Genomic DNA, 25090 nt, shown 5'->3' with positions numbered 1-25090 from the left:
GGGAAAGGAAGGGCCACTAGCAATGACAACTTGGCCCTTGACCTCCTATAGCCAAGCCTGACCGCCACTCGCCCGGGTTACACGTGAGGAGCGCGTCGTCGTACTCGGGGGCTGCCTGCACAATATTGGACTAGGCAAGCCTTTGCTCTGACCCAGGAGCTAGGCACTTACATTCAGAGCGCTCTCCAGTACCTCTGTGAAAATAATATTTCCTCTTCTCACTGCTCCCTCAGCTTCCTAATAAAGCTAACCTAATTGCTCAGCAACATCCCACCTCCTAATCTTGCACCTTGTTGCTGCTTCATCATGTATGGTGGTCAATGCACTTGGAGCAGAATTGTTGATGGTACAGTAAGTGTGGGTCGAATTGTGACCAGATGTTTAGCAAAGCATTTGCATGATTCCATCAGAATGTGCTTTAAAAACACATCCAGAGATCCACTTTCAAGACAAAGCTCTCCATAAGAATTGAACATGTCAGGAGGCCCCAAAACTTAAGAGAGCTTGTTTACCAAATTGTTCTTACGCAACTTATGAGACCAAAGTAAATGGACATAGAGAAGGCAGTTACCGGTAGTGAAACTGATTACCAAACTGAGCACAAGTTTTCAGTGAAAGGACAGCCCTGTTATGAACATGTCCTCTATAAGCCCCATTACAATGGAAGGGACAGTACAGCATGCACACCTGTGTGGCGTGCTTAAAAGCTGCTGTTATCCAGAAGCTCTGCTCTTCTGAGCTGCTGCTTTCAGAGTCATCCTCAAATTCCACCTAGGTAACATTTCCCTCCCCACCAAAGCTTTTCCTATAACCTGTATTTTTATTTTTTAAAAAAGGTGTATATCAAAACAGAATTTACAGATTAGCATCGCTTTGACAGTTAGAGAAGTAGAACCTTCTGTTCACAAATCTGTTCCGCTTAATTTAAAAGTATTTAAAAGTTTTAAACACGAGGTAAGATGCCCAAATCAAAGTTCTGTGTTGCTTTAGCCACAACCTCTTTTCCAAGCCCCCAATCTTAGGGGAGGGGTTCTATTTAGCAATATGGATGAAAGCAAAAACGTCAGCGTTGGTGAGGCTTTCTCTTTTCAGTCAAGAAAGTCATGACTACAGCATAGAAAAGGTATCCAAGGAGGAGGAGGAAGGTGCAGGTCAATGGACTGATGCAGAACCATGAGGCAATGAAGTATGCCATGAGTAAAGAAAGGAGAGTCCTGTAGCTTGCCAGAAATCTCAGGCTGACTCTCGGTTGGTGAATCTGGCCCAGCCTCTGCCTGGTCAGTGGGCTGTGCCTGGCCTTCTCCATAAGAAAGGGGTTGGTGAGATGATAGCGGCAGAAGCTGCCAAGGAAATTATCTTTGGCACAGAGTCTCTCCATTTGATCTGCAAACTAAAAATGGGGGGAAAAGTTCTCAACACACAAATAAATGTTTCATAAAACATTTTTGTCTGAATAGTGGGAAATTCATGACAGACAGGAGAAGTACTTCTTCACGAAGTACAGTTAAATTAGGGAATCTGCCAACACAAAATTTAGAGTTGGCATTAGACAAGTTCATGGAGGATAGACTAGCCATGAGGGCTGTTTGATACCTCCAGGCCCAGAGGCAAGGGGAGGAGGCCATTTCCCTCCTGTCTTGGTTGTGGGCTTCTCAGAGGTATCTGGCTTGCCACTGTTGGAAACAAGATGCTGGTCTAGATTTAAAGGAGGGAAGGTCTTACATGCACTGCGCACCGTCCTAGCAGCGAAAGGCTGCCAGGGAAACAAAACTAAATAAGGCAGTACAACCCTGGACATGGCTTTATTAGAAGTTTTATGAGGTCTCCTTGGCAAGGAACTAACTGCTCCAGTCTACTCTGTCCAACGTGCAGGGCCACTTTGACTCTAGAAAAGGAGCCCTCCAATTAGGGTGTTAGGGAAACACAAGAGTAAAGAATAAATTGCACTCTGTCAGAGATGTTCCAAGCTGTCAAGCGCACCAGCAATTCCCTGGCAAGAGAATGCTAACTTTGCTAGAGTGGGATTAATACCTTTTGAGAGCAGAGCACACCCAGGCTCAGACACCATTAAGGGATAAATTCATTCTCTGTCCCATGTCGCCGGTCAGGAGACCACTGGGAGGCTGCACCTCCCACCTTCCAAGAAGATGATCATGGGAAGGGGAAGACCACCCTGGCCCCATTCACAGGCCAGAGCAGTTGTTTCTTCCCTGCCAGAAAGAACTCTTGACCTCAACTGCCATTTGCTCCAGGACTACTCTGGCATCATCCAGAAGACAAAGGGGTGGGGTAGAGGTGTATGATTGCAACCCATTGCTTGCAAGCTGCCATGAGAGGCAACTAACAAAGATGAGGTGTAGATTTTCTGAACAAAAAGGACCTGGACCAGCATTGTGGAAATAACACACAGAGCGAAGACTTCTGCAGAAGAGAAGTGACTATGAATGGGAAGTGGGGAGGTTTTCCACAGCACTTACTCGTTCATTAATAGCCGAGGACAGCCGAAAAAGCACTCTCACAAGAGTGGTGCTTTCATAACTTCGGATGGGCTGAAGCTCAGGATCTCCCTGGTACTCCACCTGAAACCTGCGTAGACCGTTGATGATCTAGGAGAAGAAGTTGTACCCTTAAAGGCTTTGAGCCTCAAGACTATTTTCTGAGCTGTTAGAGCTACACAAGTGAGGCAATTGTAGACTTGTTAAGTCCTAAAGGTGCTACAGTGAGGACTCGGGCAAGATTAGAGCAACAGACCAACACAACTGCTGAATATGATCGTTGATTCACATGGCTTGTAGATTCTATTAGACCCAACTCCAATGGGTTGTTCTCTCACTTTTCCCAGTGGATTTTCAATTGTGAGTCTTATACTTCTTAGAAAGACAAGAGTATAACAAAAAAACTCAACTGTAATTCTACTGGGGTCGGGGCAGGGAAGTTTGGGAGAAGTGGCATCTCTCTGAACCTCAGAAAGTCTTCAAAGGCATGTTGAACAAATGATGTTTTGGCCTGTGGTCTGGACACAATTTTCAACTACTCACAAGTCTAATGAAAAATGAATGTTGACTTCAACTTGGCAAGACTGGCTGGGCCAGCCACCCCCTTACCTGGTACCTGCCGAGGGGTGTGAGAATCAGCCTGTCTTCACTCTCAATGCAGTCTGGAAGCTGCTGCTTCCCATTGTTATCTTGAGCCGTCCCCCAATTCCACATCAGCTGGCTCAGCTGGGCTTCATTCAACTGGCAAACATTTTTTTAAAAAGGGTCACATAATTACTATGCACCAAAAAGGCAAGGGGACACCTCTCAGTAGCCAAGCAACCCAAACACACAGTCATTTCCACTCTATCCATTAGTCCATCCAAGCCACTCCAAACACTCCCCCTCTAGCATGAGCAGAGAGAGGCATCCAGCATATCGCTGTGCAAAGAGGGAAAGGCTTGGATCATACCACCACAGGGAGGGAACAAATTTGTCGCCCACCACAGGCACAACCCTTCACTTTCTCTCCTGTCAGTTCAAAACTTCTTTGTAGTCCCTTCTTGGAACAACAAAGCAGCCAACTCTCAGAGCTAGAGAGCTGTAGGGCCTACAGACAAGATGCCTCAAAGTGACCACCACCACCACACAAAAAATTATTAGGGCTGCTAAATAAACACTTTTTCAAGAGCTTGTCTCTCAATTCCATTAAAGAAAAGAGAGGAAACACAAGTTGTACGAAAGGGAAATCTCCACCCCTGACAGCTAAACCAGATGTGGGCAACCCTCAGGCCACATGCAGCACTCCTGCGCCAAGAGACATAAGAGCCAGCAGGAAGCAGCAACTCAAAACACAGAGGGCAGCGTGGAGAGCTCTGTTCAGCCAGGCACAGGCATGATTTGTAGAATGGGGCAGGTGGGGTCGTGTGTGCACTGTGCCTGGCTGTCTGGCTGCCTTCCTCCTGCCTCTTCTGTCCCTTGCCATGGCATCATGAAGGGATGTCATGAAGTTATCCATGCTATGGTAACCTCTAGATTGGACTACTGTAATGCACTCTACGTGGGGCTACCTGTGAAGACGGTTCGGAAACTTCAGATAGTGCAAAATGCTGCGGCCAGAGTTCTCACTGGGACAAAGAAATTTGACCATATAACACCTGTCCTGGCACAGCTGCACTGGCTACCGATATGTTTCCGGGCCAGATTCAAAGTGTTGGTTCTTACCTATAAAGCCCTAAACGGCATCGGACCGCAATACCTGGTGGAACGCCTCTCTCGCTATGTACCTACCCGTTCACTACGCTCGATGTCGAAGGCTCTTCTCCGGGTCCCAACTCATAAAGAGGCCCGGAGATCAACAACTAGATCTAGGGCCTTCTCGGTGGTGGCCCCCGAACTATGGAATGCCCTCCCAGACGAGATACGCCTGGCGCCTTCTTTGTTATCTTTTCGGCGCCAGGTAAAAACCTACCTTTTCGCCCAGGCTTTTTAAACATTTTAAATTTGATTTTAAACCTAATATGGATTTTAATTTATAAACTCAATGGCAATTCTATTTCGGATTTTTATCATGTTATATTTTTCACACTTGCTCATATTTTAATGTGATTTTATTTGTTGTACACCGCCCTGAGAGCTTTCTGCTATAGGGCGGTCTAGATATGTAATTAAATAAATAAATAAATAAATCATGAAGGGTCAGAGGTCCACACAGGGAGAGCGAGGGAGGTTGTGTGTGTATATATATAAATAAATGGAGATAGAGAATGAAAAGAGGACTGGCAGTATATAGCCCCCACCATTTTCTCATGAGGGAATACGGCCTTCAACCCCACAAAGGTTGCCCACCCCTGCATTAAACAGACCACACTGCATCCCAAATACAGATCTCTGGAAAACAGAAGTTACCATACCCGAAATATCTGACACAAGTATTCCAGGGCCTTCTCCAAGTATTCATCTGTTTTTTTAATACTGTCTTGTCCAATTTCATCCAAGTCATTGCCTGTGTAGGAGCCATTCAAGTCAGCTGGCCCAAAGCGGAACCAGGAAAGAATGGAGCGGCCGGTTATGGCCTCCACAGAGTGGTCCGATATGGATTTGGCTGTCTGCTGGGCCTGCCCAATTAGCTGGGCCAATCGTAACACCTGATAAAACACAGCAAGACAAGCAACTAGACAAAGGTCCTGAAAAGATAAATCATGCGCTAGTAGTCAGCCGTGATGACCAAGCACACAGCAGGAGAAACTGACAGCATTGTGGGAAGCAGCAGCATTAAGAGATGAGAAACAAGCCATGCCTAAGTGCCGGTGGTTGTAGACTTCTGGTTTGCAAATCATTTGAAGTCACTGTGGCACAAAGAAAAAAAAAGCCCTATTTGCAAAGGTCCTATCAGGATGAGACTACACTCTCCCAAAACTCCCAGTTAAGCAACGCATTTGATTTGGCACCAGCAAAGGACTGTGACTACCAAGACAGCAGCTTACCAGACTCCTGACTTCTGGCCCAAACATCTGCTTGTACTGGAAGTCCTGTCCTTCAAGGCTGTAAACGTGACTTTTCACTTTAAACGAAGCATCTGTGATTGTTGGAGTCCGGGTTGACAGGAAGCTCCCGCCAAGAGAGGAGGGACTCACAAAGAGACGGTGCTGGCGGTGCGGAAGGGCAAGGTCCGTTTCCAGAAAGAGCTGCTCTCCTGCAAAGTGAGGGCATGAAACGAACGCTTCTTCAATTGCCCTCATATTGTGATGAGGCGGGGCAGGGACAGAAGGGGGTCAGCTGCAGGATGGCCTCACTGCCCTCCATCTGGGACCAGCAGCCACAAAGAAAGGGCTTTTGCAGCAACTTACCTGCTGCATTTGGGAGACAAAGACTTTGACCAATGTGATACCATGTGGCAGCCTTCTCCAGCCTGGAGTCCAAACCATATGGAGGGCCCCAACTTCCATCAGTCCCAGTCCCCGTGGCTGTACGATGCTAGGGCTGATTGGAGCCGGAGTCCAAACTATCCGGAGGGCACCAAGTTGTGGAAGGCTGCCATGTAGGATTTGGACGTGGGAGACTGAGTTTCGAGTTCTTGCTCAGCCATTTTGCTCACTGGGACAATGGCTCTCACACCAGGAGCTTTTCGGGAGGAATTTAGAGAAGCAACCAAGTCAGACAGATATCTCATCTCATCTGCCCCCACCAGATGACTTCTCCTATTTGCCAAAGGAAAAACGGCACAAAGCCTGTCAGGGCAGAAAGGAGGGAGACTTCTGATGTTACCCATTTTACCTTTCTGGATCATTTCAGCAAGGTTGGGCTGAGCAAAAACTTTGGCCACCCTGAATACCATCAAGGCATTCTTGGGGCTGACCAAGTCTGTGCGGAGAGCTCGATTCAGGAAGCCAACAAAGAGTTTGGTGTACATCAGCAGGTTCTCCTGAACAAAGGTAGCCCTTTTAAGAGAAGAAGAATCGTTCTGAGAACAAAAGGGACAAGTCACGTAGCCAGCAAAACAGCTGCTCTTCCCACTCCATGCCGGTCAGTTAAGCTACTGTGATTAAACTGTGAGCATCTGCAATTGGAGATAACATGCATTCCACCACCACCCAAAACAGGCAAGAACGTATGGAGACCAGGCTTAGCGAGACACCTCATGCCAGTGGCAGGTCCTCTCCTTACTTCCACAGTGACGTCCTTTGCTAGCAAGGGCACAGATGAGAAGAGGAGTCAGGGACAAGCCTAACACATCAAAGCTTCTTTGCCTGGCCACCCGCTATCACTGCCGTCATCCGTAATCCAGAACAGGGACACAAGCAGTCATCAGTGGCAAAAGGTCATTGCCCCAATCAGTCTTCCTGTAATCCAAAATATCTGGAGGGCACCAGGTTGGGGAAGGTTAGCCTGGAGCCATCACCCAAAACTCCAACTTGCTTGCTTCAGGAACCAGGGAATGATCCCCATCAGATCTACAAAAAACAGTCTCTGGGGCAGGAGTCAGGTAGTGACTTGGACTAGCCCAACACTCACCATTTCTCTGGCACGCTGCGAGGCAGATAGTCTGCACTCTGAAGGGGTTTCTCAGGGGCATATCTCCAAGGCTGCAGGTAGCTTAGCCACATCTCTAGAACCTGGGGAAACAAGTTCAGTTTCTCAAAACAGTTATTTCTTAAAAGCCCTGCTCAGCAACTAGCTTTCCAGAAGGGTCACTTTATGAAAATATGGCTCACCTCCTTGTCCTCCTGGCACTTCCCCCACACACACAGCTAGAGAGGGGCTTGCACCAAAAGCTTCCTTGATGAACTGTGGGATCTTAGCTATGCAGTCATTCATGGAGCTCCATTCCACGGGAATATGAGGGAGAGCCTTCTTGGTAGTGGCACCCCAGCTTTGAAGCTTCCTGACCTCTGAGAGGTGCCTGGCACCCACTCTTTTATTAACCTTTCAAGACCAGCTGAAGGCCTTTGGTGGGCTCTAGTGGCAGCGCTGATGCTTAGTTTAGTTGGCTGCTTGTAACTATGCTCACTTGTTTTGCACCTCTAGGCTGCTTCTGGATGTATTTTAATTTGTAAGCCATTCTGGAATTGCATTTGCAATGAAGAGCAGGTAAGAAATGTGTACAATGAAAAGTAATCGTACATTTTGAAAAACCTGGGCCTGCCACCCTCCTCCCAGGCAGCTCCTGCCAAGTGCTGCAGTGCAAAAGCAAACTGTTCCAGGCTCATATTTGCATCTCCTCCTTCATGTTTTCTTCCCTCACAAGAGCGCTGAAAGGGAGGGAACAACTGATCCCATTTTTTTTAACTTGTGGGGGTGGAAAGGGGAGGGCAAGGCCAAGAATGCATAACTTGCTGAAGGCCCAGAGCAATTCCAAAAGTTGAGTTAGGCTATGAAGCTGGACCTCAAGATTCAGTGTACTAGCTGGACCCACAAAGCCCGCCTGGGCATCCACAGTACTTTCTGTCTCAGTTTTGGGTGATGGGGGCAGGTGAAAAACCATTTTGAAGAACAGGGTTGGCCAATAAGAAGCAAACATGCAAGAACAGAAAAACTGGGCACTACAGATTCCGAGTTGTCCTTATCCACCGGGATGCCAGCGCAGGCACCAGTTGCATTTCTAAGCCTTTGACAAAAAGACAATGACGTTTTCAGGTTTTCTCCTTTGCTTTAGGAGGGCTACCAACTTGATCCCACTTTAACACACAAGGCAACATTCCCGTATTATACAAGAACTTGCAACTCGCCATTTGAAGTCCCTGTCTGCAATTCATACTGCAGTCACCCTGTCACAGTCTCCAGTTCAGCAAGGTCCACACACAAACAGAACATTCAAACAAGTACGTACAGCTCTGAAAGAGGCGTCCAGAGGCCAGTGGCCAAAGCAGTGCTGCAGAAAAATGTAGAGTTTTTGCTGAACAAACCGGGGAATCACGATCCTGCAAACACATGAGGCCCCATAAGATAAGCAAAACAACAGGCAAGGAGTACATTGGGGGACGGAAACTCAGAGAGACTCTTCTCTAGTTAAATGCACCACATAGGAGGTGTCCATAAGTAAAAATAGTTAAAACTGACATGATTTTCTTCCTGAGCAATCCTGGAAATTTTAAGATGCGTTTTAGATTTAGCTTATGTCATATGGGGAGGGGGATATTCCATCCTCTCTTCTTCAGGGAACAGAGACGGGATTCACAGAGCAAAAATTATGAGTGCTGGAGGGGCCCTTGCAGGCCTCCTAGTCAAAGCAGGAAACCCAGAGCTACCCCCAAGAGATGGCAGTCCACTAAAGAGTAGGGGATTAGTTTAGCAGGGTGGAGACAAGAAATAAATAGCAGAGCTACTGAAGGCAAGGAGAGCTTCTTTACCCTCACCTGCCCTGCAATGCTGTGTCTCACAGGAGCAATCCTTCATGAAGGGGGAAAACTATAACTGGGAGCGGGGGAGACAGTGAGACACTGACTGCTATCTGAATAAAAATCTACACTTCTTGTTTCTCTAAAATCCCCAATGAATTTAAAGTTTTTGAACCCTCTTCAGCAAAACCTGCACAAATTGTCCTGTACATTCACGCCAAACTCAGCTTTGCTGTTCAGGGTTCTGACCCACAGCCTGACCAGCCCAAGAACAAGCAAACCTACCTACCTTTTGAATTCCTCCAATGGACTGGCCGTGTGCGAGTGCCCAGAGGGAGAAACCAGATCCGGCTTCAGGCTGCTGCTGAAAGCGTGGAGGTGCTTCACGAGCAGTCGGATAACCAGGACATGCTCCTCAGTTGGCTTGAACTGCTCCTGGATTAGAAGCAGGAGGAGGAGGAGTCCTCTCCCCGCCAGAGAGGAAGGCCGGGGGGGAGAGAGAGAGAGAGAGAAAGAGAGTGCGCTCAAGGACTACAGTAGACGGCAAAAAGGTGTCCACAGTTTAGTTCCTGGCCAACAAAATCAGACAGCCCAAAAGTGAAAAGTATCCCCATTTCCATCCCAAGTAGAAAGGTAGCTGTGGATACTACTAAGAAGGAAGCGAGGAGCTCATTCCGCTACAGCTATTACTTATGTGCTCAAAATGGCCACAACTATTTTGACCTACTGGGCACAACTGGTCAATTGTTCTCCAAGGTACCCCTCATGCAGAAAGAGCAAAAGCACAACATCAACCCATCCACCAAAGATTAGCAGTCACAGGACACCAAGCTGGACCCTCTTCTGGACCAACAGAGTTAAGGAACAGGAAGCAGAGAGCAGGAATAAATGGGCAGTTCTCCCAATGGAGGGATGAAAGAAGAGGGCATCCCAAAGGTGGAGTGGCGCTTTCCAACTTGTACGTAAAACATCTTAGGGAAGAGCAGCAAGATGGCCAAGTTTGTTAATGATACCAAGTAGACTGGTAAAGCAAAAAGGGATTGTGAGGAGCTCCAAAAAGATCTCTCCAAACTGGGTGAATGGGCAGTTAGATAGCAAAAGCAATTCAGCGTAAGGAAGTTTAAAGTGATGTACACTAAGGAAAGAAATTCCCAGAACCTAAGACAATGCCACAAACACATTTTAAAACACTGGTTTTAAGCCACAATCACTAGAAAGTTGCTCTTGAAAAGGAAGTCAAGACTCTCAGGAACCAATGCTACCCACAGTGCTCTTTTGATTAGCCCAGACACAACCAAGGAATTGAAGAGAAGCAAGAAACTGAAGAAGAACTATTCCAACAAGAGTGATTGAGCATGCATTTTTTTCACAATCTGAAAACATGCAACCCCAGAAGAGCCATTTCAAATTGTGCATGGGATTTTTAGTCCTGGGCAGCTGCACTTCAATAGAGGTGGATTGTGACAATGTACGTATATGTCTACATATGATACAGACACAAACAATTTGTCAAGGCAAGGGGCATGCTGTCCCCGAGCTGCTCTTATTGACTGGAGCACAGCAAGAAAATGGCGCACAGCAGTTTGCAAAGCAAGCCTCTGTGGCAATGGGGCATTACAAGCTGTTGCTTTCCTAACTACTGGTGAGGCAGACTCTGCTGCTCCCTAGCCCAGATATTGCCGGGACTCCCAGCAACCCGCATGGGAGTCCAGCACCGCTGGGAGGGCTCCACAGGCCCCCCATCCCTGCTCCAAGCTATGCTGGGCCTTGAAGGTCTTCCTTCTCAGCAGACACCCACTGGAGCATTTTAGGAGTTTGGGTGGACAGCCTGCCAGTGGAGTGTCTTTTAAGTGAAGACTCATTAACACCTGGTCTACCTGGACAGACACATTGCCTAGCAAAGCAGCAGCAACTCTCAGCAGTCAAGGGCTGAAGGCACCGAAGACACCTCCTGCCGACTCGGCCAATTACACAAAAGGGAAAAGCACAATGCATCCCCCCCTCCCCACTTCTGGGCGGAGCATCACAGGTGATTGTTGCTGCCTGGGAATGATTGGTCTTTGGGGGCACCTGCCATCTGGGCTTGGCTTTGGCTAGCCCTTGTGCTCCCTGGGACCCAGATCCATATCACTCTCAGAAGCCTCCTCACACCAACAGCACACAACACCACAGACCGGACGTTCCCGCACCCCATGGCTGCCCACCCCACACACTGCAAATTTTGTGAAGGACATACATTTTTTCACACAAAAAAAATGAAATGAAAAAAGAAAAAATGAAAATACTTGATATGTATGGAGGGCCTGGCGGCTGGAGTGGACAGGATTACTGTGGTGAGTGCTGGACAGACTGAGGCGGTAGTGAAGAACCTCCAGCTGAGAGACAACACAAAAGGGGGGCAGGGAAGGCAGGCACAAAAATGGAAAGAAACAGGAAGAAACAAACAGTGAGAATGAGCCCAGGAAGGAGGGACAAGGCGCAAAACAAAACTGAAGAATGAATCACAAATGCATCCAATGATAACAGGGACACGCAACAGCAACAATGGCCTGCAGAGTCCGCTCTTCCCCACTACTGGGAGCGTCAAACTCTTGGCTCAAAACAGGCCCAATCAAAGTCTGCCTCTTTGCTCATGTGGCATAAACATTTTCAAAATGTAGACTCTTGTCTGGAACTGAAAACACTGAACTGCTTTGGAAAACTTGGATACTTTCAAAGAGGCGGGGGAAGCAGCAGAGAGGTATTGGGAAGGAAGGACTGGGGACACCACTGCAGGCAGGCTTCTGCCTGGGGCTTCCTAGGGGCATCTGCCTCAAAACAGCAGGACTGGAGAGATGCTGGTTCCAACCAGCAAGGCAATTCTGGCACAAGACGGAGATGCACATTTTGGCTCCTAGAGCTCTAGAGGTGGTTCAAGACTTTGCAGCAGGTGTCACAATTCTAAGTTAATAAAAGGGATTCCAGGAATGCTAAATCACAGATATTGACTGTCAAGCTTTGCCGGGACACCAAGCGACTGAACACCTTGAAGCTGAATTCAGGCTGAGAGGGCAAAACAGGGTAAAGAAAAGGTCAAGCAGCCACCGTCAAGATTGCAACAAATAAAGGGTATGTGGCCTGGGAGGCACCAAGGATTTCAAGCCACTATAGGATTTCATCAAACACCAATTCAAACATTTTTTCCCTGCATTGTAGAATCTGCAACTGTGGATCTATGATTCTATGACCTGGAACTTGTCACGCTCCATGAAAATATTAAAAGAAAATATTCAAGTTAGATTTGATTCACTGTAAGACAAGGACAGCCTGATCACAAAGCGTGCATCCCCAAGATCTAAAAAGGCTGAGCCCCATGCCTTCTGCTCTTATTGGATCACTGATCCTAGACTCTCAAATGCGGAAGCACAACAAAGAGTAGCTGGCTGTAAAAGCCATTACAGATGTTAAAAACGTAGGAGTGCATCACCACTATTGAAACTTAAGTAAACCAGCCATTTTATAGGCTGCTCCTTTAAGGGACAGGTTTTTTCCAGCAGCCAATCCCTGCAGCATCTTGTTCTCCCGCCCAGAGTGAAGACCCTGGAACCTGGGGTGGTTTTCACAGCTGCAAGCCACTTGGAGAGCCAATTTTGGCTAAAATGTGAGGTTCAATTAACATATTCCAGCCATGCATGGCTCATGCTTCCAGGATGGGCTTGGAGTATATTTGTGTCCCCCTGTGCCCCCCCACCATGCACCCCCACACCCTGGACATGCTCTCTACAGGATAAGACCTCTGCGACCCACCCAGCCCACATTCACAGCATCAAGAAAAGGCCCTTCTCATCTCCAGGCGGGTGGCAGACATGAGTGCCCTGCCGTAACCCAGGGTGGGGCTCTTGGAGGAGCTGGAGTCTCTCCCCTTGTTTAAAGCCAGCCAGCCTCACCTGTTATGGGACTGAAGGAACAACCACATTTGACGGGCTTCTAGGAGCCAGAATCAAGGATTACTGCACTTCAGGGGTTCTCAGGCTGTGGTCTGCGAGCTTCCCCTGGTGATCCACAGCATGTCTGCATTAATAGTCACATTAATTTTAACTATATTTTTACTGCTTCTGTCATGTCTTGTATTGCACTCTATGTAATGCAAATTGTGACACAATAAATCACAATATCAGAAATAAAAGAAGCAATAAAAAGGCAGGAAAAAAGCACGAAGCGGTCCCGCCAAGATCGTCAGCAACTTTCAAACGATCCGTTGCGGGGGGGGGGGGGACATTTGGGAACCACTGCTGCAGTTTTTAATGTTGCAACAGAAGAGAGCTTTGTTTTCACCCATACGTTGCAACATGAGGAGGCGTATTAGTTATCAGAGAACCCAGCAAGCCCAGGCTGCTCATCCCAACACTCGCAGCTCACCTCCTCCCTTCTGTAAACATCCAGCGTTTCCTCAGGCTCAGTGGCCAGAGCACTTGCAGGTGAAAGCGTCACGTCTGGCAATGATATTTTAAAAAACCCAAACAGCAGAATGTCCCCCCTCCTTTCACCCACCTGGGCTTGCAGTTAATTAATGCATGACTGTTCTAGGCTGGCAACTTTACTTGTGTTTTTTTAAGTTGTATTGCTTATGTATGAACCCAAGACCTTACGGTAAAGGGCAGGAAGAAACCCAGTAAAATAAAATGCTCTTGTTTCCAGTTCAAATCTCCACTAAAGCAAGACCTGCTCCCCACTCCTCAGCAGCACAATGGTGGATTTTATTTCCTTGCAACATTTTTATACAACCCATGAAGGAGTAGCTCTCTGGGTGGTATACAGAAAATAAAATTTAAAGCATAATATATAAAATACAACAGCATGGACAACAAACAAATTTTAAAGCACCATTAGAATATCAAAATAAAACCAGCAAAGGGGGGGGGCGCTAATCTACAAAACACTAAAATGTGGGTTTTTAAAGAACTGGAAATCCTGGGGAAATAGAGAGGTCTTCACCTAGTTCCAAGAAGACCATTATGCAGCTGTCATGTGGGCCTCTCGGGAGAGCATTCCATAACCATTCGTAGCTACCTGCCTCGCCTCCCTTTCTTTCGCACAGCCAAATGGAGAAGAGCTCAGCATACCGCAGCTGGGATCTTCTTGGGTCAAGGCACACCAGCAGGAAAATCCACAAGAGCCCCCTGGAGTCGGAACCAATTTACCTCCAGCTCCCACCCACCCACCTCTGCAGAGGGGAAAGGCAGCTGAACGGCTACACCTCAGGAGGAAATGACCCAACCACAACAATGTGTGAACTCCACTGCTGTCAGACTGCTATCCTCCTGGCCAGTCAAGGAAACCAAATCAAGAGCATGACCTGGCACTTCATGTGATGGCCCTGTGAGGGCAGCCACGAAGTACTGAACAGCCATGGAAATCGACATCCCCTGGAAGTATCATTTCGAGGGTTCCCAACACCGACTCAGAGACCGTCTCCATCAGCTCAGGCAGCAGGCTAGGTGGGCTACCAGCAGAGTCCCCAATTTGTCCCGGGCGTCCTATGCAAGAGACTCCCATTTGGCATTAGTCCAACCCTAACCTCACAGGGTTTCTTTAAAGGCCTACGACAACACTCACAGTGAACGTTTGAAAGGGCAACATAAACCTTACTAGCAAGGAGGGTCAGGGATGATCCAGGGTTACCGCTCCCAAATTGCCCGCAGAGTAACTCCAAATTTTAAATAAATAAATAAATAAAGAGGCCCCTTGATCCACAGAGTTCCAGCAATGCTTCCCAGAAGGATCATCATACTGGGGGCTTCATTTGTGCCTCCCCAAAACCTCCTGCCAAACACATTACTTTCCTGTCAGACAGTTTTAGCCATTTCTAACTCGAGTGACACAGAGTATTGTAAGGGATGAGCTACTCGCAGACATTCACAGTAGCCTTTTCCCACTGGCTGGAGCTTCTGTGTCAAGCAAGAGAGCCAGTGGTGGTGTGGAGACTAAGACCTGGGAGACCACGGTTCAAATCCCCCCTTAGCCATGAAGTTCACTGGGTGGTAATCTTGGGCCAGTCACCCTCTTTCAGCCTAACCTACCTCACAGGGTTGTAGTGTGGATAGATAAAACAAGGAGGGGGGGAACCGTGTACACCACCTTGAGCTCCTTGGAAGAACAGTGGGATAAAAATGTAATAAATAAATAAGATATGTTAGCAGGCCGCACAGTTCCACCCCAATTTGATTTTTAAAAGGGCCATTAATCTTCCCTAACCTAAAGCTCTTGCCATTAAGTGCAGCACAAGACAAAGCAAAGTTACGCTTTTGAATTGTGCCATGAAAGGAAGTCCAGCTGGCAGGAAGCAGACACTTTGGGCGACCCTGGAAGTCCTGCTTGTGGCACACAGTGCCACCGAGGTACAAGAACTCTGGGCAACTTGCAGCGGCGGCGGCAGCAGCAACATTTTGCCACCAGCCAAACTGAGAAGGCAGCAAGCAGAAGATGCCCAAGCACAGCAGCCCATTACCTTGATGTGAGGGGACTGCATTTTCTGGTACATGTCCAGGGAGTAATGATGAAGCCACATTTCCACAAAAACCTGGGAAGAGAAGGATGTGATCAGCTGGTGAAACAGAACTGAAGCACCAGCCACAGCCACAGCCAGCCTTGAGGATGATGCTCTCTGCTCCTGGGCTGGACTGGGCTATGTGGGACATCATGCAGATTTGGTCTGATGCAGCAAGGTCAAGAGACCAGGTTTGTCGGCTGACTTTGTTTCTCCAAATCAGGCCTTAACAGAGTTTGGAATTTGGGGGCAGGGGCTGGCAAGGATAAGGACGGTACAGAACAGCAGGAAACTGCAACGAGGGCTCACCCAAAAGTCCTCAAAAAGCCTCTTCAATTCACTGAGCCCCTTGGGACAGAATCAGTTCATCAGAGCCACATCAGCAAATTTTGACTGACACCAGGGGGGTGGATATCTGCAGCCCTTCAGATGCTGTTGGACTCCCAAACCCCAGCAGCCAGCATGGCCAAAGGTCGGGGCGATGGGGAGCTGAGAATCCAGGAACACCGGGAGGACTGCAAAGCCCACGTCCCTCTGCCACAGCCACAGCAACCTGCTCTTTTCCTTAAAGGGTGTCTCCCTGGCTGCCCAGGCCCCGCCAGTCAGCGGACCCGGCGCTGTGGAAGCATCTGCCCTCCCTTCCATCCTACTGAGCCGGCACAATTTCCCAGCCCAGCTTGCCATACCAGGGCAAAGCCACAGGGGACAGCAGCAGGCAGGCCCCACAGCCGCTGCACCAGCAGCTCCCTCCCAGGCACACCTGAAGCAAGGTTTCCGACCTCCAGATCTCCTGGGAGGCAGGGTCTGCATTCACCGAAGTCTGGTGAGCAACATGCCTCTTCAGAAGGCTTGTTGGATACATCCCATAAGAGCTGAAAGTCATTGCAGGAGATCTTGAAGGAAGGAGAAGAGACAATTAAAAAAACCAGAAAAGATCATCCAACCAGGATGATTATAGAGGCAGGAGCCAGAGCTTGAAACCCCTTGAAACTGGAGCAAGCAAACGTTCCACGCAAATGCTTGCATCATCACCACCCCCACAGTGTAAAAGAAGCTGAGGAATAAGGCCAAAGGCAGCCATCTTGGCGTCAGCCCCTTAAAGGCTCCACTGAGTAACTGTGTGAATTCTATGGTACCAGCTGCTTCTCCCAACCAAGTCAGCAGGCAGTAGTGGCACCCTGAACGGCAGCCCCATGATTGCCATCGGAGTCCGTTACCCTCAACTCTAAAAGAAATGAGAATGACCAAGTGCTTCAGGCACATACTCTAAAGAAGCACGTGAAGACAGCTGCAGAAGAGCCCAGAGGCTGCTGGGTCAGGTCAAGGGGCCCCTTCTAGCCAGAACCATCAACCAGGTGCCCCAGTGGGGGAAGGCCTACCAGCAGGACAAGCGGGCGCAAGAGCGCTCTCCCACCGTTATTTTCTGGGTTTCCACAGAATGGGATTGCTGCGGCTTTAGATCAGAGAAGCGGGCAAAGTATGGGGATTAAAGCGATGTGGGCAATTAGAGCCCCTCTGGAAACGCAAAGGGCTATTACACAATGCTATGCCTGCCTGCTTGTACACTTTGCACACTCCAGGTTTTTAAAAGCAAACTAAAAGCTGAAGTGAACCGAGGTCTATACGTGCACTTCAGATTAAAACTGAACTTGAGAGCCTGAATTGAACCTGAAACCAAAAGCTAAGCCTTCACTCTGCCTGTGATTTGCCCTTTCCCCTCTGTGTCTGTCCCGACTTCAGAGGCTGCTGGCTATGACTGATTAATAGGTGGTCCGACATCACGGCCCTCCCCTTTTGGAGGATATTGGGGTTTTTTGTTACCTTACCAATTATCACTCTTCAGAGTTATAATATTTAAACTTTTTTGCCAAGTCAAGACCAATTTGGACTTGTTTAATATGCTTGCGATCTTTGGGTCATGTTTTGGGACACTGTTTCCTTGCTGTTAGGCCCGTTGGCCTTTTCTGTCTTTTCAGATATGTCTCTCACTTCGGTCTCCTCAGGAATGAACTGAGGTGGGAGGGGCTTGATGCCCCAGGTCTTGACTTCGATCCATTCTTGCCTTTGGACGCTAGATGGCGATATATCCCACGTGATGTCAGACCACCTAAGAACACTCTATTCACCCCTCTCCAATAATGGGCTTGGTCTTGGTTCTATAGGAGGTTTAATGCAGCCACTCGAGCTATACTGTGGGTCAGGAAACTAAGACATCCACCTTTGGACGCCGTCTGGAGAAGCAGGACAAGTCCTCACCTGGGAGCAGCGGATGGAACAGCCCCTCCCGCGTCAGAGGAAGGGGGTGGAAGGACACTCCCTTCGGTGGGCAGGAACCACTTCAAGTACCGATCCACCAGGATGAAGTAAGCACTGTTTGACATGCTGATGTGATAGGCCGGGGGGATATTCTGCGACACAGAAAGAGAAAGAGCCAAGTCAACTCCCAAAACCAATTCTCTTGTGGCACCAACTCAAACGAAGACCCCAGGGGAATGAGCCTGAAACACACACACATGCACTCAGAACTCTCCATCACGCTGCAATGGGGCTCCTCCCCCATTTTCCTCAGGAGGAACATTCCATTACAGCAGCTGCCACCTGGAACAACCTGGAGTGGTCCATGCACAGGATTTACCAGCCGGTCTGGTTTTTAGCGAGAACCAGGCCTGGTACCCAAATAAGGCCTCCTTAGAGCAAGATAACAGCAGCCAGCCCAGTGAGGACATGCTAGGAGGAGTAGTTCTGCAGGGTTCAGTCCCCCGCTCTCTCCACTTGTTTAGGCTACCCTTCCCACCACTGGTAGAGGACTCTCTGCTAAGTTCAAAGGGTTCAGGTGAGAGGCTGAATGCCAAGGACAAGAGAGACAGATGGGAGTGTTTCAAGCACTTCAAAAAGCTATTGATACAAATATAGACTTTTCACCACCAAATATCATGGTGAGCATGCAGGGGGAGGGGTGTTGGCAAAGCATAATCTGTGAGGGGCACATAACTCTGCAGCAACTTCCAGTCTCATTAGCAGAGCAAACAGGAGGCAAGATGTTGAAGGAAGACGTTTGGTTGTATTTACCCTCACTGTGATCAGACTTATCGCCAAGTAGAACATGTAATATTCAAAGGGATCTGGCGGCAGAGTCAAGGGCAAAGTCCAACTGAAAACAGGAAGCAGCATCAGAGGCAATTCTTGGCCTTTTAACACTATCCACTTACACAGTGACAATTACACAAGCTGGTGGATTATTCTATCCTCAGGTTTTTTAGCAACTGAGCCTTTTCTTTTTCATGGAAGACACTCAAACACCGAAGGACAAACAAGACAGCTGCTCTGACCACAAGGAAAGTTCACAGGCTGCAGCCACACAACGAACCACAAGACCTTCCTCCAGAAATGCAGGGAAGCAGGTGGAAGCATAAGCACTCCCCAAGCAGCTAGAAGGCTTTAAATTCATTTGCACTCAGAGAAGCCAGCCAGGTGTGACTTCCTTGGAGGCGTCTTGCATGGAGAGACGCTTTGCAATGTATGCGCAGGATGTGCAGCTGCACAGCCTGTCTCGGGGGACCTTGGAGAGGGAGCATGCTGGGCACACAGCCGGCCTACCTTTCCCTTTGCTCACCAGCAGAGTCAGGGCCTGGCTAATCTGAGGGCCCAGGATGGGGATGGAAGGGAGCAAGAATCGGGTTGGCCTTCCTCTTATCACCAGATGCTTAGTATGATTCTGTAGATATCACCCAAAGGATACTCAGGGCCAAGTTCAAGCTCAGGCCTCCAGATGGAGGAAACTGGACCTTGTTGTGGTACAACGAACATTCTGGTAAAATCCGTTCTTGTATTGAGGCCTTCACTGGGCCCTGAAAAGACAGGCAAACAATGGTCCTGCTTAGAAGATGTGTGTTACTAATTCATTCATTCGTTTTATATCCCACTCTTGCTCCTGAAGGACCCTAGGGTGGCAAACACATCAACAATTTTTTAAAAAGGCGTTCTGAAAACAGTTAAAAACACTCCCTCAGCCAGCATTTTCAGGGTTGGAAGGAACAGTGTCTTTCAGCCAACCAATGCCTGGATAAACAATAATGTTTTTAAATTCTTCCTCAAAGAAAATAATGAGGGAGAGAGATGCACCTCACCTGGGAGGCGCTCTGCAGGTGGGGAACCAACCGGGCTGCCCCAGTGGCAGGACTGCCAACAAGGCCGCATCTGCCAGTCGCAGCATCCAGCCTGACTGATGCCGGGAGAGGCGCTCTTTTCGGTTCATGATCCCAAGCCACATGGGGCTTCGTGTGCTAGGATTGATACCCTAAATTGGGTCTGGTAGTTCACCTGCAGCCAGTGCAGCGCTTTCAGGACTGGTGACGCTTGGTCCCATCAGGCTGCCCCTCCCCTTAGCAGTCTAGCAGCACTTACCAGCCTGTTAGACATACTGCACGTGCGTGAAGACTGAAAGAGCACTTAAGTTGTGAAAACACTTCTGCCTGGCTGAAATCTGCAAAGGTAAGACCCAACTGCCACTTTGGAGCCCACAGCCTTCTCCTCCTGCTGTGTAGCACAATCGTTTAGGCTTAAACTCCCACAGCTCAGTGAGCTGTAGACTAGGCAAAATCTGTGTGCCTCAGAGAGGAAAAAAGGCTTCAAATATAACATTTTAATCTCAGCAAGCTCCTACGAAATCAATGGAACTTCCACGGAAATGATTTGGACCGCAACAGTTGTGAAACTGCATATTTTATACTGGATTGAAAGTAGTGTGCGAATCTTACCACGAGATCAAATCCTTTCCCAGTTACTTACAGGAAGGTAAGACACAGGAAAATCATATCTGTACTCCTCAGCTTGGAGCTTGTAAACCAACTTCATCATCGGGCCTCTGCAAAATTATCATCATCATCAATTAATTGAATTTATATCCTGCCCTTCCCCCTGAAGGCGTCCAGGGCAGCAAACATATCAACAAAGAGCAAGCAGTAAGAGGGAAAAAAGCATTTGGAAGCCCCCCGCCCAGCGCAGCACCGGAATTGCATCACAGCCCTTTCCACCCTCCAGAATGAGCTAACTCACCCAGGATCAAGAAAGTCAAGGGCAATGTTGTGCTCAACAGGATTTGTCCTTCCTTGTAAACAACGAAGGTTCCAACCCAAAATGATGCCATCCAAGCTGCCAAAGATGCTCTCGACCAGCCAGGGAAAGATGGCATGAAGCTCCTTGAAAGGGAAGGTAGCATGAAGAGAGAGAGAGAAAAGCTGTTATGGGACAAATCAAAACAATGACACATTGTTTGATTCAAAGATTGCCCGGGGGCTTTAAACCATGCAAGACATTTCCCACCTTAAAATCAATGTGAGGAGCAACTGTGTGTGTTTTACACATGGGGCCTTGCTCTGGGTTACTCCAGTAAATGAGGCTCTACAGCTCAGCCTGCCCTATCCTGTCATTATAGGTAGTCCATCAGAGAATATCAATAGCTTTCCAAAACGGAACAAGCAAGGAGATATTACAGGCCTGAACAAGTAGTAAGCTCCTACCTTGGCAGGAAAATCTTCAATGACAGTCACGAGATCATGGCACCTCTGGGCAAAAGGCTTGTTCAGACAGTCAGCCTTTAAGCTAGCCTGTTTTAAATAGAAGAAAGCATCAAGCCTCCTCTACCAGACAAGGCAAAGAACCTTTAGTGAAGGCACAGGCAAAGAGTTCATTCCCAGCCTGTTAAATTGTAGATGTGAGGAATCTAAACCCTGGTCTACTCACAGCACAGACTCTGGTCTATTGGGACCCCCAGTAGCTAGCCCACATATCTAAATAGTGACTGAATAAATTTATGTCACTTCTATATCACCCCATAAGCAAGGTGCTCAAGGAAGCCTACATCAAAAGAATTAAAATACAGTGCAGACAATAAAAATACAAATGCAGCATAAAAATAAATAGCAGAGATTTTTAAAAAAATCAAACCATACAATAAATCTCGCAGCACATTGAGCTCTTAAAAACACGTTCAGAAATCCAAAACCTCAGGAAGTCTTCAAAAGCCTAAAAGAAGCCCTCAAAAAGCCTGAGAGAATAAAAACATCTTTGCCTGGTGCCCGGGGAGGGGGGGGGCAGCATTTGTCAGAGCCAGGCAGCTCCCGCTGAGAAGGCCCCCCTCCCTGGTAACCATCCGCTGAATTTTAAAGAACTAGGTTTTTAAAGGTTAATACCAACACTTTTAATTTGGCCCAGAAATAGACCAGAAGCCAGTGTCTACTGATGCAATGTGATCAAAGCATCCAGTCCCAATTAACAGCCTCCCATCCCTATTTTGGACTAACTGTAATTTCTGGATTGTTTTCAAAGGCAGCCCCATTTGGAATAATCTAAATGGGAGGTTACCTGAGGGTATTGATAACTGGGGCCAAGCAGATAGCTGATCAGGCATCAACCTAAGCTGATAAAAAGGCATTCCTCTAGTGAGAGTGTTCAATCCAAGGGCACCGCTTGATCATCAAGTAAACCCCTCCAAATGGAAATGGACTGCCTTCAAGTCGATTCCGACTTATGGCGACCCTCTGAATAGGGTTTTCATGGTAAGCGGTATTCAGAGGGGAATTACCATTGCCTCCCTCTGAGGTTGAGAGGCCATGACTGGCCCAAGGTCACCCAGTGAACTTCATGGCTGTGTGGGAATTCGAACCCTGGTCTCCCAGGTCGTAGTCCAACATTCTAACCACTATCCCTCCAAAAGAGGTAAGATACCATTCAACTGGGCAGACAAGCCACCCACCAGCAGCACCTTCATTCTGCCTGGACCACAGTTCAGTGTATTGGTATTGCTGCAACAAAGCAAGCCTTGGACCAAATGTCCGGGCTGTGCTCTTCTCCAGGAAGGTGTTCTGGACCTTCCAGAACAGCATCTTGGCCCTGCTGCGTGGAGGAGGATTTAAACTTGTTCTGCACTTTTAAGGAATCATTCTTTTAGTGTGGCTGCACCTATACTTTGGAACTCACTGCCCAATGACATCAGGCAGGCACCTTTGAGGTATTTTTTTCAGCATCTGTTAAAAAACATTTCTGTTTAGGCAAGCCTACCCAGATATGTAAAGTTGATGCATATTTTAGTCCATACATTTAGTGTATAATGTATGCTTTTAGCTGCTGATTTTATTTCATTTTGCTTTTTATAAACTTGTTTTTAATGTTGATTTTCATTGACAACTTCTATGTATATTTTTTATTCTTTAGAATAAAACTTAGAGGTTTTATTTATAGTTAAGCAGTATACAAATCTTATTTAAAAAAAATAAACTGTGAGGGAGGGAGGCTTCCAGCTTTAGCCTTTTAAATATCTGGGCTTTTCCCAAGGACTCACATCAATTCTAGTTAAGTTATAACTGCAGTTCTGGCTCCCAACTGAATATAGCCACATGTAGGGCATTTAAACCAATGCAAAGAAATAGACTATTCTGCTCCTGTCCTCCGTAAAGCAGCATTCAAATAGGAACCATTAGATGAAAACCATAACCTGCATCTCTCTCTGTAGTGCAAAGGCTCACAGACTTCTAAAACAGGGTTGATTTCATTTAAATCAATTTGATTTAAATCATGACTTAAATCGCTTCTCTGAAGGACTCAGTCTTAATTATTTAAATCACAGTTTAAATCACTAGTGAGGAAGATTCTATTTTTTTAGTAGAAGTACATTTCTGTTTGTTATTATATGCCTTCAAGTTGATTACGACTTATGGCGACCCTATGAATTGGTGACCTCCAATAGCATCTGTCATAAACCACCCTGTTCAGATCTTGTAAGTTCAGGTCTGTGGCTTCCTTTATGGAATCAATCCACCTCTTGTTTGGCCGTCCTCTTTTTCTACTCCCTTCGGTTTTCCCCAGCATTATTGTCTTTTCTAGTGAATCATGACTTCTCGTTATGTGTCCAAAGTATGATAACCTCAGCGTCATAATTTTAGTTTCCAGTGATAGTTCTGGTTTAATTTGTTCTAACATTATTGTTTAATATAACCTTAATACATATTCAGCAGTAGCGTAGTGGCAAATTCAGAAGTGCACCGTTCTTTCATGATATTCACAGCTATGCCCCTTCCTATCCTTTTTTTTTGGCTGCTGAGAATTATATCCTTGTTAATGCCTTCTCCCACCACAAGAGATCCCTAGGAGCCAATAAGCATGAAAGGGGATTGTGTTAGCTACTGAGAATAGTCTTCTCTGTATCTAATTCACCTCCCTTCACTCTTGATTGGCTCCAATCAACAGGAAAAGACAAGGAAGCATATTAGAAGTCTCTTCTCAGTGGATTTTTTAAAAAAATCTTTGTTTTTTATCAACACTGTTTTAAAATAATCAGAACAGCACAAACTGGCGCCCCAACTGTGGCTGGGTAGCCAACTACCCACAGGAGGCAAACTACACTCGCTGTAGTGCCCAGGTTCACCTGTTTTCATCCAAGATGTGGGTCAGCCTTGCCCCTTTGCTGGCTTCTACCCTTCCGGGCGGTAAAAGCTCTGAAAAAGACCCAAGGGACGCCCCCGCCCCGGGACTGCCAGTCACAAGGCCCCTCTACTCACCAGGAGGTAACTGGGCTGGGGAAAGGGAGGGGTGGCCACCTCTGCCCCTCGGCTGTGCCCAAAGGGCGGCGTCATCGCGGCAGCCTGCCAGGAACAGGAGAGAAAGGGAGGTCTGAAACCGTTAACTGGAACCGCCTTGTCCTTCTGGGCGGGATGTTGCCAGCAGCGCTGCCCCCTCCCACCCTTCCAGGTTCTGCCTGCCTGCCTTGCAGGGCTGTTGTGACTGATCGCCTGCCTTGCAGGGCTGCTGTGATCACCTGCGCCTGCCTCTCCGCCTCCTCAGCGAGCCGCTCAGCGCCGCTCACCTCGTCCCGCCTCAAACATTTCGATGGCTCCGCCGCTCTCGCCTTCCGTCGCCAGGTAAAACGCGTCACCACTCAGCCCTCCCCTTACAAGATGCATCAGGCGCGTTAAAGTGACGTCGCGACGAGTGCCCTCGTGCCGGGAGACTGAAAGGGCTTCTAGACTTCGGACTGATCCGCGCAATCCCCAGTTTCCGGGTCAGAACTGCCCTTCCTTCCCCCACCTCCGTTTCATCAGAAGTAAAACAAAGCGAAGCAGCCATTCTGCAGCAACTACGGAAGAATCGCGAGCCCCGGTTAGCCCAGAGGCCGCTCTCGCGACGGACGGAGGGACACTGGAAGCGCTGCCCCGTCCAGCAGCAGCAGCAGGACTAGGAGAAGAAAGCCCGGTGGGGTGAGGGGGCAGGCAGGACGGGCCATCACCAGCTTCGCCCCGGTTTCCGGGCGCGCGCAGCTCCCCTTCAAAAGCCGCCGCGGACCCGCAGCCTCGCTCTGCTTTGCTCTGCCTTGCCTGGGCGGCCGGCGGGGCTCCTCCTCCTCATCTAAACGCCCTCCTCAATATGCGTCCCTGGGGAGTATCCAGCCCCTCGGTGGCTCGGCCTCCCCGGCTCCCCTCGCTCCTGGCTAGGGCGGAGGGCGCAGCGCCTGGGCTCGGATCGGGCACCCTTCACCCCTGCCTGCTGACTTTGGGGAGTGGCCGGCCGGTGGGGGGTCTCGCCCTCGCGGGCGCCCCATCTCATCCCCCCATAACTCAAGACCGGCCCACGGTGGACTTTTGCCGGCCTTCGCGCCGCCCCCGCCCCTCCCGTGGAATCGAACCGAATCGAGTCCAAGGCTGACAGGAGCCGAAGTCGTTCCTGCGTCCCCCGCCAGAGGGAGGAAGAGGCCGCCGCTC

At 48.3% G+C, this 25090-nt stretch overlaps 1 protein-coding gene across 4 annotated transcripts; it reads right to left on the bottom strand.

Moving 5' to 3' along the window:
* Positions 1-51: 51 nt before the first annotated feature.
* On the bottom strand, positions 52-24892 carry SMPD4 (sphingomyelin phosphodiesterase 4). Of its 4 annotated transcripts, none has more exons than XM_061602962.1 (20): positions 24199-24892; positions 23894-23977; positions 20858-20944; positions 20394-20536; positions 20127-20202; positions 19078-19186; positions 18408-18460; positions 17595-17746; positions 16099-16231; positions 15300-15371; positions 11098-11187; positions 9102-9247; positions 8305-8395; positions 6990-7090; positions 6252-6415; positions 5462-5670; positions 4889-5122; positions 3105-3236; positions 2478-2606; positions 52-1390 (listed from the first exon to the last, which is right to left on the bottom strand). In XM_061602962.1, exons 2-20 carry the CDS (start codon positions 23966-23968, stop codon positions 1064-1066), a joined length of 2523 nt encoding a protein of 840 aa, XP_061458946.1. In that variant the 5' UTR covers positions 23969-23977; positions 24199-24892; the 3' UTR covers positions 52-1063. The 4 variants fall into 4 exon arrangements, with proteins under 4 accessions (XP_061458946.1, XP_061458944.1, XP_061458947.1 ...); XM_061602960.1 differs by having other exon boundaries at positions 24151-24891; XM_061602963.1 differs by lacking the exon at positions 11098-11187 and having other exon boundaries at positions 24151-24891.
* Positions 24893-25090: the final 198 nt, after the last annotated feature.

This window comes from Rhineura floridana, chromosome 19, assembly GCF_030035675.1.
Source record: "Rhineura floridana isolate rRhiFlo1 chromosome 19, rRhiFlo1.hap2, whole genome shotgun sequence".
Lineage (NCBI taxonomy): Eukaryota > Metazoa > Chordata > Lepidosauria > Squamata > Rhineuridae > Rhineura > Rhineura floridana.
The sequence above is the reverse complement of the archived record's forward strand: the minus strand, read 5'-3'. Positions and strand labels throughout refer to the sequence as shown.